The sequence below is a fragment of the Desmodus rotundus genome, chromosome 10 (genome assembly GCF_022682495.2).
Source record: "Desmodus rotundus isolate HL8 chromosome 10, HLdesRot8A.1, whole genome shotgun sequence".
Classification (NCBI taxonomy): Eukaryota; Metazoa; Chordata; class Mammalia; order Chiroptera; family Phyllostomidae; genus Desmodus; species Desmodus rotundus.
This window is the reverse complement of record NC_071396.1, coordinates 35,437,534-35,450,492: the sequence shown is the minus strand read 5'-3', so window position 1 is coordinate 35,450,492 and position 12,959 is coordinate 35,437,534. Positions and strand designations below refer to the sequence as shown.

Sequence of the window (12,959 nt, the reverse complement as noted above, 5' to 3'; positions counted from 1 at the left end):
GCCCTGGCTGGGAATCGAACCGGGGACCTTTCGGGTCGCAGGCTGGTACTTAATCCACTGAGCCACACCAGCCAGGGCTAAATAAAAATAAATAAAATCTTTTTAAAAACCCCACCCATACCCATTGGTAGTCAATCCTTCTCTTCCCTCACACCCTCCGCGGGGCCTCGGCAACCACTGATCTACCTTCTGTCTGTAGATTCGCCTGCTCTGTGCTACCTGTTATAAATAGAATCCCCGAACAGGTTGTCTTTTGCGACTGGCTTCTTTTACTTAGCATAATGGTTTCAGAGTTTATTGTTGAATAATCCGTTGTATGAGCATGGCACATTTTATTTATTCACCAGAGAATATTGGGGTTGTTTACCTTTTTTTGGCTGTTAGGAGCAACGCTGCTGTGAACATTCACGTACAAATCTTTGTATGGACCTTTGTTTTCGTTTCTCATGGATATAGACCCAGGAGTGGAATCAGTGGGGTGCGTGGTGACTGTTTTTGACCTCTTGCAGAACTGCCAGGCTGTTTTCCCAAGTAGCTGCGCCATTTTGTGTTCCCACCAGCATTGCTGTTGTCTTGTCTTTTTTGCTGAGACTGTTTTTATTTTTTTTAATGTATGAAGCATTGTTCTGAAATTAAAGAGTGGTGTAAAATGTAGGAAAAGGCAGTGAGGCCGTTCTTGAGTAGAGCCATTTCAGCACTCCTGTTGGTAGGCAGACTCACCCCAATCCCAGCCTAAGCCCGAATGAAGTCAAATACGTTTTGAGATTATACACATCATTTGTATTCCTGAGCAATTCTTTTTATGCCATAATTGTATCAGGACCGCAGTCCCCTTTGCTGTGGCAGTGACTGTAAGTTTCAACATAAGAAACACTCAAATGTGTAGAGAACTGTGGTGAGTGTATTTGAGTGAAAATGACAACTATTGCTGGGAAGCAAAATCTCAACAGATTGAGAAATGCTCGGGACAGTGGCACTTTAACACCTTATTTTATACATTACAATCAAAGGAGGAGGCCTAGGGGGTTACACGAAATCCGTTGGAAACAGATGAGGGAGGCAGGAGAAAAGCAAAGTGGGGAAATCTCTGGGATTGGATAAAAAGTAAATGGAGAGACACACACTTCTTCTAGATTGGCGGGTACACCGTAGTTAACAATGAATGTTTACAGCACATAGAGATGGTATGCAGGAGAACAAGACAACTAGGAGGGGCTCTGGTGGTCTCTGCTCTGAAGGGAGATTGTGCTCTGAGGGGTTTGGGAAAAGGAAATTATCTTGACGTCCCAAAGGGATGTTATCTCAGATGCAAACAGACACCAGACAGGCTCAGGTAAGGTAAAGATTGACCTTCATTAGGGAAAGATATCTGAGTCTAAGGCCGCCACGCAGACCTCCCTCCCCTGAGCTGGCAGGTTAACACGTGGCCCCTTTCCTTCCACATGAGCTGAGAGCGATCCCAGCAGTCCAGGATTTATCAGTCTTTTATCTACCGCCTTTTTTGCCACAATCTGCTGCACCTCCTCCTGCCATTGCAAGCACTGAGTGTTCTGAAGGTTCTGAGTGTTTCTGTAAGTGATGCCAGAGGAGGGTGGTTCTAAAGTATCGCTAGACTGTCGTCTCACAAGACTCAGAGCAGTGCATTCCGTGACAGTAGCCAGGGGCGAGGGAAGCCACGTCGTAAAGGGAAAATCATCTCCACTCCCAGTACCTTGCTCAGTATGTCTGGAACCAGAACATCCCAATAAAGCCCAAAGTACTTCATTCCTGATGGAATACCTTACCCTTAACGGAAATACGTAAAACACTTAAAAACATGAAGGCCACCAAGGGTTTCTGGTTCTTCGATTGAAGAAAGTTTCACCTCCACCCACACACACCCACACCCACACTATGCAATTTCTTTGGTTTAGTGTCCTGGAGGTTTTTCCATCCGGAACAGTGCACGGTAGTAAAGTTCAGAATGGGTCAAAAGTAGGGCTTGTTTGTTTGCTTGTTTGTTTGTTTTTAGAAAGTGGGAGGACAGTTGAAAAAGGAAGAAATGGGGCAGGAGTAACCTGCAGGTTGTCTTGACCAGGGAACATTTGTAGATCAGTCTTGTAGCAAAAAGTGCCTGTAAAAATGGAGTGTGTGCAAACTGATCCCTTCGAAACTCTTTGCTGCTGTGCTTTTAGAAAGCCCTGTGACCCCCTAGGGGCATTCACACCCAATTGTAAATCTCTGATGTAAAAGGAAGTTGGGCTGTGGTCTAAGAACTAAGCTGGAGGCAAAAGTTGGGACTCCTGGGAATGGTATGTGGGTACTATTTAAAGACAGAGGAAGAGGAGTTGAAGAAATCAGAGATAAAGGGAATGTAAAATTGTGAGAGCTAATAGGTTTTCAGTAAGGATAGCCAACCACGTGGCCTGACAGAGAAGTCAGAGAGGATGAGGTCTGAAAAAAGACCAGCACAAAGACCAAGCCCAGTTGGAAGGTTACTGCTGCCTTCACATGCAAGGCATTCCTTAGTCCTAAAACCAAACGCATTTATCCTACCATGGCTGCAAAACCTGGGCTAGCCTAGATTTAGATACAAAGACAAAAAGCCTATGATTTGTATTCCCCACACCCTGACCTCCCTCTGATCTCCACGCCCTGTAACAGCAGTGGCCTTACCCTCAGCCCAGGCAGGGGGAGATCTCTGTGGTCTAAGTTTAACTTGTTCTTTCTGCAGAGGTGGTGCCGCCTGGAGCAGGGGAGGGTCCCTCCAGGGCCAAGGATCTAGGCACAGTTCTGTCACCTTTCTTTAGTTTTAAAAACTTTGAGAAAACAATTTTGGTAAAATGGTAATGGGGAAAGCAAGAATGGCGGTGCCGAGAACAGATGGAATATGTGGTTAGTCGGCGGGGAGCATAAGTGTCTTCTGAGAAACTCGCCACTGGAGGGAGAGAGGAGGGTTCAGTGTTCTGTCCTGCAAGCTCAGGCGACAATATTCAATTTCACACAACCTGATAATTAGGTTTGCACTGTAGAGCATTAGCATTTAATTTTTGAGGGTGGCTAAAATTGTATTTTCTCATAACAAAATCTTATGTGTGGGATTTCTTTTAGGTTTACCATGAGCTTTAACAGACATAATCTGAAATACTATGTGTTACCAAAAAAGCCTAAAAAGGTGGCATATGATTGCTTAGAATGGATCAGAAAGCATCACCCACGTGAGTACAGCCATGTGATGAATTATATCTGGAAGATAAATGTCTTTCTAGTACCGCAATAGAATATATAAAGTTGCACATGAAACATTCCTCATTATGATAGCACCTACTTGCTTTATAGAGCAGAATATCACGACTCTCAGTTCTGGGTACTGCAAAACCTCATTTGGTTTGATAACAATAAACCATAACAAAAAAGTATTAAGTACTCCCTGCCACAGCCCTGTAATGTGACGTGTGGTTTCAGAGTTTCTCCTCTGGCTCTGTCACTGCAGGACTTAGACAGGCTCTGTTTCAGTGCCTTCCCCAGGTGTGCCTGCCTGTAAGCTGTGTTAACTGAAATGAGATTCTGAAATTCATGGTGGTTTTCCGTGTAACCCGCTTCTCAATGGAGAATTTTTTTGTTACGCATATTTATTTCATTTTTTAAAGCTTAGTATATAAATTGGTTTGAACAAATCGAACAGTGCAGAGACAGACCATGAAGAAGTCAGTAATTTCCCTCTCCAGGCAGCTAATATAAATAGCTCAGTAGCTGTGGCTCTGCCACAGAGAGATGACTTTTTCTTAATACCTTTTATTTTCTGACTTTAAAAACAACATAAATAAAATAGTAAATATAATACATGCTCTCCAAAGAACATTTAGAAAGCAGCCAAAGACAAACCTGACCTCAAGGCAAGTCACTGTTACCGTTTTGGTTTATTTTCTTCCAGTAATTTTTGTATGCATTTTCCTCCTCGTTAGCATACTATATACACTGTGTTTCTACCCCTATCCTGTTTTATATCTTGAGCATTTTCCCATGTCTTTTTAAACACTTAGAAAATGCTTGATAATTATACTATATTTTATTTCATAATTTCCTGTCTTAATTAGTCCCCCAATGTTGGCCGTTACAATTTTTCTAATTCTAAAAATTCAAATAAAACTTTTTGCATAAGTCCTTGTACTACTCTATTTTCTAGATTAGTCTTCTAGAAGGAAACTGAGTCAAAAGGTAGAGGCATTTCTAAGGCTTTTGATACACATTGCCACATGCTTTCTACAAAGCTTCTGTGAGTGTGCCCTCCCCTTTTACTGCCAACGTGAAATGAAGCCCAGGGTCCGTCTGGGTTGAGGCGTTTGCAGGGACAGGATTAAAGGTCAGATCTTGCCACTGTCAGTGCTCATCGGTGCCTTGCTTGCACCCTTCTACCCATGTGATCTTCCTCTACTGTCAGAAAACTATATGGGTGTAGTGATTCGTCTGTTTCAAAGAACGTAATGTGCATCGTGTTGTTCTTTGTGTTACAAGTCCTCTTTCTTGACAGATGATTCGGGGATCATTTACTGCCTCTCCAGGCGGGAGTGTGACACGATGGCTGACACCTTGCAGAAGCACGGCCTTGCCGCTCTGGCCTATCACGCAGGGCTCAGTGACTCTGCTAGAGACGAAGTGCAGCACAAGTGGATCAATCAGGATGGCTGCCAGGTGACCTTGTTTAAGACAAACAAATGCATTAAATAACTTCTATAGCACATAAGCAAACTTGCATGTGTAGAATGAAAGTTGTTTTCACTGTAAGTAGTAAACATCAAAATAAGACTGAAATTGAAAAACGATTTTTTTTAAGACTTCTAAAGTTGCTTTTTCTCTCTTAAATCAAAAAAAATCTTTAATGGAGATATAACTCACAGACCATAAAATTCACCCTTTTAAAGTTTCATAAGTTAGTGCCCTGACCAGTGTGGCTCAGTGGGTTGAGTGCTGATCTGCACACAGGTCGTGGGTTTGATTCCCAGTCAGGGCACACGCCTGGATTGCAGGCCAGGTCCTCAGCTGGGGGCATATGAGAGGCAACCACACATTGATGTTTCTCTCCCTCTCTTTCTCCTTCCCTTCCCCTCTGTCTAAAAATAAATAAATAAAATCTTTAAACACACACACACACATAGAATGAAGAGCTTATAAAAATTTGGAAAGAAAAACAGGAGTCTTAATAAATTACCCAATGGGCTATCAAGACACTGTTGTATAGAAAAAACTACAAAAGACTAACTTCAGATGTTTTTCTAAACTGCAACTTTGCTAATAATCAAAAGAATTAAAATTCGAAGCAGTGAAAAGCTGTCGTCACCTATTGCATTAGCAAGCTCTTACTAACTGTTGGGGACATAAGAGGCAGACTCCTGCAATGAGCCCTTCTGGAAGACAGTGTGGCGGACTCTGCCAGTGCCTCAGCCTGGCGCTGTGGGCGTAGAGTTGACAGCAGTGTTATCTGGAAGAGCAAATACCCTAAGAGCTATTTACTACCAAACAGCCGAAGCGTCCTGCGAGAATCATGGGGGACATCATGGTACTACATTCCTGCCGTTAAACAATGGTTTATGAAGACTTTTTTTTTAAGATATGAAAATGTTCAGATGTTAATGACGGGTAAAGGTAGTAAAAAGTAGAATTCAAAAATGTATAATCTCAACCATTAAAAAAAGAGTATTGAATAGAAAAATAGACAAAAAAAAAAGAAGCCAATTTTTTTCAACTTCTAAATCTAAATATAGTATAAATATTCTGCAATATATATGCATATATATACATATATATAAAGAGCACTTTGACCAAAAATGAAGTTTTAAAAAATTGGTTAAAATTTTTTAAGAATACAATAATTGCTTTTGTTCTCAGACCAGCTAGTCCTTATAGTCAGGGTATAATGATATACTCAACTACACAGCCTTGATCTTGTTAGATTTGTGAGATAGAATAAAACTTGCTTGTTTTTCTTCACAAAAGAAATCATTGTCCTCTGAAGTTTTAAAAGCAATACAGAAATAAAGAAGGAAGTAACAACTGGACACAGCCAGTTTTCCCAGTTGTAAGAAATAGGGCTTTCAGCCCTGGCTGGTACAGCTCGGTGGTTTGAGCACCGGCCTGCGAACCAAAGGGCCTCCTGTTCAGTTCCCAGACAGGGCACATGCCCGGGTTGTGGGCGAGGTTGGGCCCCTGGTACGGGGCACGTGAGAGGCAACCGCTCAATGTTTTCTCTCCCTCTTTTTCTCCTTCTCCCCTCTCTCTAAAAATAAATAAATAAAATATTTTTAAAAAACAAACAGAAACAGGGCTTTCAGAAAGAGTTGACGTCATTGGTGGCCTGGGGTGCTGAGTTCTCGTATCATCCAGGGCTTCTTGGAACCCTGTGGGCCACTCCCTGCAGCCTGTGGGCGGGGACATTTGCTCCATAGCCTCTCCACCACTAGAGGCTATAGTAGACTTCCTCTTTCCAAGGAGATTTGCCATAAATGTAGACGGATGACTGCTGCCAATCCCAGCGTTGACTGAGGCACCCATTTGCCATCCACATGCTCCAGAGCTTGCAGTTCCTTTCTGTGGTTCTCGCAGTTCCTTTCTGTGGTTCTCACAGTTCCTGAAGTCCTGTCAGTAGCCCCAGTCTGGCTGCCAGATAGTTCAGTGGCTTTTGAAATACTGTTATGGCAGTAGCAATTTATTTTTTTAAGTGCTAAACAAAGATTTGCAGCTTTATTTGTATAATGTAATTTTGCCTACAGGTATAATCCTTTTGTCTGGGTTAAATAGGTCCTAAATTTGCAACTGAAATGGATATTCTTAAAAATGACTTTTTACTAAAAACTGATGTATCAAGTTCCTGAAGTTTAGCTATCACCTTGCTCCCAATAAGTAATTTGCATAGGCAAAGATCAAGGGTCTCCAGCCCTTTTTTCTAGTATAAGCAACTCTCAGACTTTTACTCACATGAGTTCCGATAAAAATTTCATGTTTTGACTTTGAAATTCCCTGAAGAACAAAAGGAGCTGGTATGTGACGTGCTGCTGTCACTAGGAGAATGGGTGGTAAAGCACTGAAGCAGGTGAGAATGCCACCGTGCCTGACTCATCGGAGAAGCTGGCAGCAGTGACCCTGAAAGCCTGCGCTTGGGAGCACCTGTGTTCCCACGCAGCATGGGCCTGGATACCCCGGCAACACCCCTCAACCACCTCTATCCCAAAAACGTGAGAGAACAAACAGGCAGCACACTGAGAGATGACCGCTATTGATTCTGGCTCCTGTACGTGATACCTCACACAAGAACATGCCTGTCACACTGAGCTTCTCTTTACCTTCCTGGGTCTAAATAAAACTGCAGATTGCCAGTATGGAAATCTCATATTGGCCGTGCTTAGTAATGGGACCAAGTTAAGACATGAAGTTGTTGTATAGAGTACATTTTAAAGCAAAATAGAAGATAAAGTATTTGGGAGCATCTTATTAGAATGGTTCTTTTAATGTATTACGAGTCTCATAGGCTTTTGCTCTCATATCAGGTTATCTGTGCCACAGTTGCGTTTGGAATGGGGATCGACAAACCCGATGTGCGATTTGTGATTCACGCATCTCTCCCTAAGTCCATGGAAGGCTACTACCAAGAATCTGGCAGAGCTGGAAGAGATGGGGAAATATCTCACTGCCTGCTTTTCTATACCTATTATGATGTGACTAGACTGAAGAGACTTATACTGAGTAAGTCCTCTTGAGGCTAGTGATAGTGGTAATCTGCTCCTGCTATTGTGGTACTTTTGGTCCAGTTTTCCTTAAATAGTCATAGAAAAATAGAGGTGCATATAGAAATATAGAAATTATTCATTTTTATGATAAGAGTATTAATGTTATTATATAAAACTCAAAGGAGCCCTGCCCAGTGGCTGTGAACCAAAGGGTTGCCGATTCGATTCCCTGTCAGGGCACATGCCTGGTTTGCAGGCCAGGTCCCCAGTGGGGGCCACGTGAGAGGCAACCACACACTGAAGAAACAAAAAACCTCAAAGGATACAGACCGTATCTGACGGAAGATTTCCAAACCATGCCATTTCCTGCCCTAAGAAATAACTCTGGTTATGGGTTTCCTTTCTGTTCTTCCAGACCTAGTTTCTGCATGCATCCTTGCATATAACACATCTTCTAAACATGCAGAAAGGTACAAGGGGAAAAATAGTGACTCATGTCACCATCCAGGTTAGAAAGCAAAACCGTGTGTGTGTGTGTGTGTGTGTGTGTACACATGCGTGCACACGTGTGCATCCGTCTCCTGTTTCATCCCTCTACCCCTCTTTAGGGATTAGCAATATCTTACTTGGTGTTTACCTTTCCCAAATACATGTATTTTACAGTGCTGATGGGATTGTGTTATATGTGCGTACATATACATATACATATACATATATATATATATATGACTTTTTTTCAGTTAACACTAATATGTAATTATGACTCCAGTTACTATGCGTAGCTTGACTATGTAGAATTCCATTGTGTGGTGGTTTCATGTTTATGTAATCAGTCCCCTTTTAATAGATATTTTGATTGTTATTTTTCACTATTATCAACAGTACGATATTGAATATCCTTATACAGATATCTTTGGGTATTAGTGCAATTATCTATATAGGGTAAATTTCTACAGTTAGACTTGCTGGGTTAAAGTGAATACATATTTTAGAATTTTATTATGTTATTTTGTCCATTTTACTGTTGGGTCAGGATTGTAAAATAAATACATTTCCTAAGTAAATTTGCCTACTTCGAGACCACTTTTGAATGAACTTTCACAGACATACTGAGCCTGAGAAATGGCACTTACCAAGCACTGTGCCGAGTGATGGATCTCCCTATTTGCTCCTAACCACTGGCTTTTGGGGTGGAGTTCGTCCCGTGGGAAAGTGAGCCTCAGAAAGGTTTTCTAAGCGGCCTCCGAGAGCACTGCCACGGCAGTGATGGCAGCAGCAGCAGCGGTGGTTGGCGGCGTGGTAGTGGCGGCCATTTAGAGATACAACGTTTCTTTAGCCCTGACCTTGTGCTACTGTCCTGCATGCTGTACACATATCACTTTGTTTAACCTTCACAACAACCCGAAAGGATGCGAGCTACTGGTGCTCACTGACAGAGGGAAAATGAGGTGCACAGCTGGCAAGTGGCGTGAAGCCTGGGTTCGCCAGACTCCGTGGTCCGCGGATGATTCTCGGTACAGAGTGAACTCTCAAGCCCAGGGTGTCTCTCTGTGTCTTTAAACAGAGCCTATGTCAGCTTAGGTTCAAACAACTTGGTAAGTACTTAAGTCCTAGACACTTAGAGCCATTTGAAAAAAGAAAACTCATAAATTAGGGGAGAAATGTCTTTTTACTTCATTCTTCACTAACCGCAGTTCTTACAAATGGAAAGTATGTACATGTTGTTCTCAAACCTTGGAATCAGATTGGACACTGCCACCCTCATTCATTTTCTGCTTCTCACTGATTTTCTGGAGGTACTTGTTTTTTCATAGAAGTGCCGGAAATTCACTGTCACAAAAAATGTTGTTGAAAGGAATGTGGTGTACTGTGAACTTCCTCAAACTAGTAGTTTGTATGGTGTCAACAGATGTCAGGTGTTGCTGTTTCCCTAGAATTTGAAGTGCCCCGCCAGTGCCCCATGCGTTCACTGCAGCACCCCAGATTCCCTGGGGTCTCCCTGAAAGCACACACTTTCAGAGCCACTGGCTTAACCACTTTGATCCCAGATACTCAGTGGGGTGCACAGCCTACTGCCAAAGTTCCGTGCTCTGCTTTCTTTGGCTGTTCAGTATATGCGTGTCTGATAAATACGGCGAATACCGTGCAAACCCTCATCAGTGGGAATAATGAAGATCTGCAAAACAATTCACCTACTCCCGACAATCCGCGTTTATACCTATGAAACTAGTATCTTATGGGATTAACTATAATGTAGAATGATGTCATGTTGATATATAATGCTGTTAATAGTTTTATTTCATTTAATATTTAAAGCTGTGTGATTCTATTTTAAATATTTCTGTGATATTCTCCACTGTTCTTCAACCCTAATAAGTATGTTTTGCTATGTTCTTGATTTCTTTTAGTGGAAAAAGATGGAAACCATCATACAAGAGAGACTCACTTCAATAATTTGTATAGCATGGTACATTACTGTGAAAATATAACAGAATGCAGGCGAATACAGCTTTTGGCTTACTTTGGTGAAATTGGATTTAATCCTGATTTTTGTAAGAAACACTCAGATGTTTCTTGTGATAACTGCTGTAAAACAAAGGTAAAATAAGAAAAAAAAATTTTCTCGTCTTATTTTTAAAAAGTTAGATGGATTTGAGAATTCATTCTCTCATCTCCTATAGCTAGGCCTTCTTTCCTTGCTAAGAAAAAGAAGAAAAGTTAGATGAAAATCAAAGGCCCTAAGGAATTAAACAAGGAAGATTGCTTCCTCCCCACAGTAATTTGGGATAGAAACATTTTAATATTCTAAAGAATGTCTTTAGAATTAGAAGCCCATAAAAAAATATTCCGGACCTATCTAAAATACTGACGTTATATACATACACTGATAATTATAGGATATTTTAGAAATATCATAAATCTGTAAATATTAAAAAAAATCTCACATAAGCAGGTAAAATATTTTCAATTTAATCTATATTTAGAGATCCTGTTCTCAAAAGAGTTGTAATAACTGGACTATTGTGTGTTTAAATTCAGATCAATTAGATTACTCTATAAATTGGGTTTGTTTTGTTTTTTAAACTATGAAAAATAATGGCAATAACTTCTGGATGAGTTTACTGTCATCTGTCCTAAAAGTAACCTTGGGAGGTTGTTAAATTGGACACTATATTGTGCTTATTATGGTAATTCTATGTTTTAATGTCTACTTTACAGTTTACAGAGCATTTCCACATTTGATATATTATTTGAAATGTCTGTGTAAGGTGCTGGGGATTCACAAATGAACATGGTGTGGGCCAGTTCCTAGACTGGACTGCAGGGGAGACAGACAGATGTATATGTGGTCAGCACGGCTACAGAGACACGCAGCACTCGCCAAAGCAGAGGTCGTCACTTAGTGTCTCTCGGGTGGAATGTGTGGGTTTATGGCCATCTCCACCCACCGCACCCAACACGCAGCATAGCTAATCAGGTCACTCATCCGGCAAATATTTGTTGAGTGCCTGCTCTGTGACCGGCACTGTTCTAGGAGTTTGGGGTACTTCACTGAACAAAATATATAGATCCCTCGAGGATCTTACATTCTAGCAGGGGGAGGCTGAGTACAGACAATATACGCAGGAAGCCCATTTTGCAGGGTAAGAACTGGGGAGAAACAGCAGTATAAGGAGGCGGGACTAATGGATGGGAGGCAGGACGCAGGCTTAGGTGAGGTGGCCCAGGGAAGTGTTACCATAAGGATGACATGGAGCAATGAGTTAACCGAGCAGCTCTCTGGATGTGGGCAATCCAGGCTGAAGCCACAGTTTGCTGACTCCTGTTCTGAGAGAATGGGGGAGTGGTGGACTGAGGATGAATGGAGATTAGCAGGCAGTGTCGAGGGTCCACTTGAGGTTTGCAACCATGTTTTGAAAGTGCAAACAGTCAACGTGGTTGTGTGTTTCTCCAGCCAAGTATAGCTACAGAGGTGCAGACACGGGTGCTGGAGAACTGCATCTGATGTGTCTGTCAGGCGATGTGATGAAGTGGCTTCTATGGGCAAGGGAGTTGAGGGCATATGAAAGGGAGTGTTATGTGATTGTCTGTGGAGCTGCAGCTGAGTTAGGTGAACATCTGCGGATGAGGATCAATGGTGGTTCCAGTGGATTGTTGGAGTCAGAACACTAGGTGCCGTGAGTTAGAAAGGTAGGAAGTGGTGGTTGGAGGATGAAGGGTCATGATTAGTTGGACAGAAATAGTGGGTGTGACCATGGGAGTGAGTCACTGGCATGTGTGGAGGACAGGATTGCTGGAGCAGAAATTAACGTGCTGACAGCCAAGGTGTGGGGGGGCCCTCTTTGTATACTGAGTCACCAAGAAGCACGGCAGGAATGAGTCAGGAGAGAGACTGAGGACTTTTTCCTGATGATTCTAGATAGAGCCTCAGAATAACTACCTATTGTTTGTACAAGACGAGAACCCTATTAGTCTTTGGGTTGTTGAAATGTGGCAGGAGAACAAGGATTGGAAGACGGGGGGCTACGTGCGCAGAGGCACAGAGGTGTGATGCAGCTTTGGAGAAGCACAGGCGGTTACTATCTTTAGTTTGGAGAACTGGGACAGATGAAAGCAGAGATCATATAGTAATGGCGACTTTAGAAAATAGGCAGAGTTTGGAGACAGGTGAGGAGGAATGAGAAAGGGAAGTGACAGGACATAATAAGAAGGATGGACTGTGGCACCAAAGACCTGAAAGAGATCGGAAACTCATAAGTTTGCATGTTTTTCATCTCATAAGTCACCAGGCAGTACATGACAGACTGCTGTTCTAGGAGGCATGGAGGATATTTTTTTTCTAAGAGTATTCTTACCTATAAGGGACTATCCAAGCATTGGAAGACATGATCCATGTCTGCGAAACGGCAGTAGAATAGATGTAATAGAGTGCTAATTGTTCTAGACACCAGGTTAAAGTAAGGACGGAGAAAAGAATCAACATTTGAAACTTCCTTGGTTTTTGGTCTGGAAACAGTTTATTATGACACTAATAATTAGTAAACCTAGCAGTCTAGGTATCATTATCTCCATTATCACAGAAGGTAATCTCTTTTTATTCATAGGCTTATAAGACTCGAGATGTGACTGATGATGTAAAAAGTATTGTAAGATTTGTTCAAGAACATAGTTCATCACAAGGAATGAGAAACACAAAACATGGAGGTCCTTGTGGGAGACTTACTATGAATATGCTGGTCGACATTTTCCTGGGTAAGT

General features: G+C 41.9%; 1 protein-coding gene across 6 annotated transcripts in view; it reads left to right on the top strand.

Annotated features, from left to right (window-relative positions):
* Window positions 1-12,959, top strand: part of BLM (BLM RecQ like helicase) — a 55,951-nt gene that overhangs the window by 27,378 nt on the left and 15,614 nt on the right. For all 6 annotated transcript variants that reach the window (XR_006655685.2, XR_006655684.3, XM_053913283.2 and 3 more), the window contains 5 exons: window positions 3,091-3,197; window positions 4,511-4,671; window positions 7,521-7,716; window positions 10,109-10,299; window positions 12,806-12,953. Coding sequence is in view for 4 of the 6 variants with exons in the window: in XM_053913283.2 (XP_053769258.1) it covers window positions 3,091-3,197; window positions 4,511-4,671; window positions 7,521-7,716; window positions 10,109-10,299; window positions 12,806-12,953 (803 nt within the window). In the remaining 2 variants the exon portion in view is untranslated. The remainder of the gene's footprint in view (window positions 1-3,090; window positions 3,198-4,510; window positions 4,672-7,520; window positions 7,717-10,108; window positions 10,300-12,805; window positions 12,954-12,959) is intronic.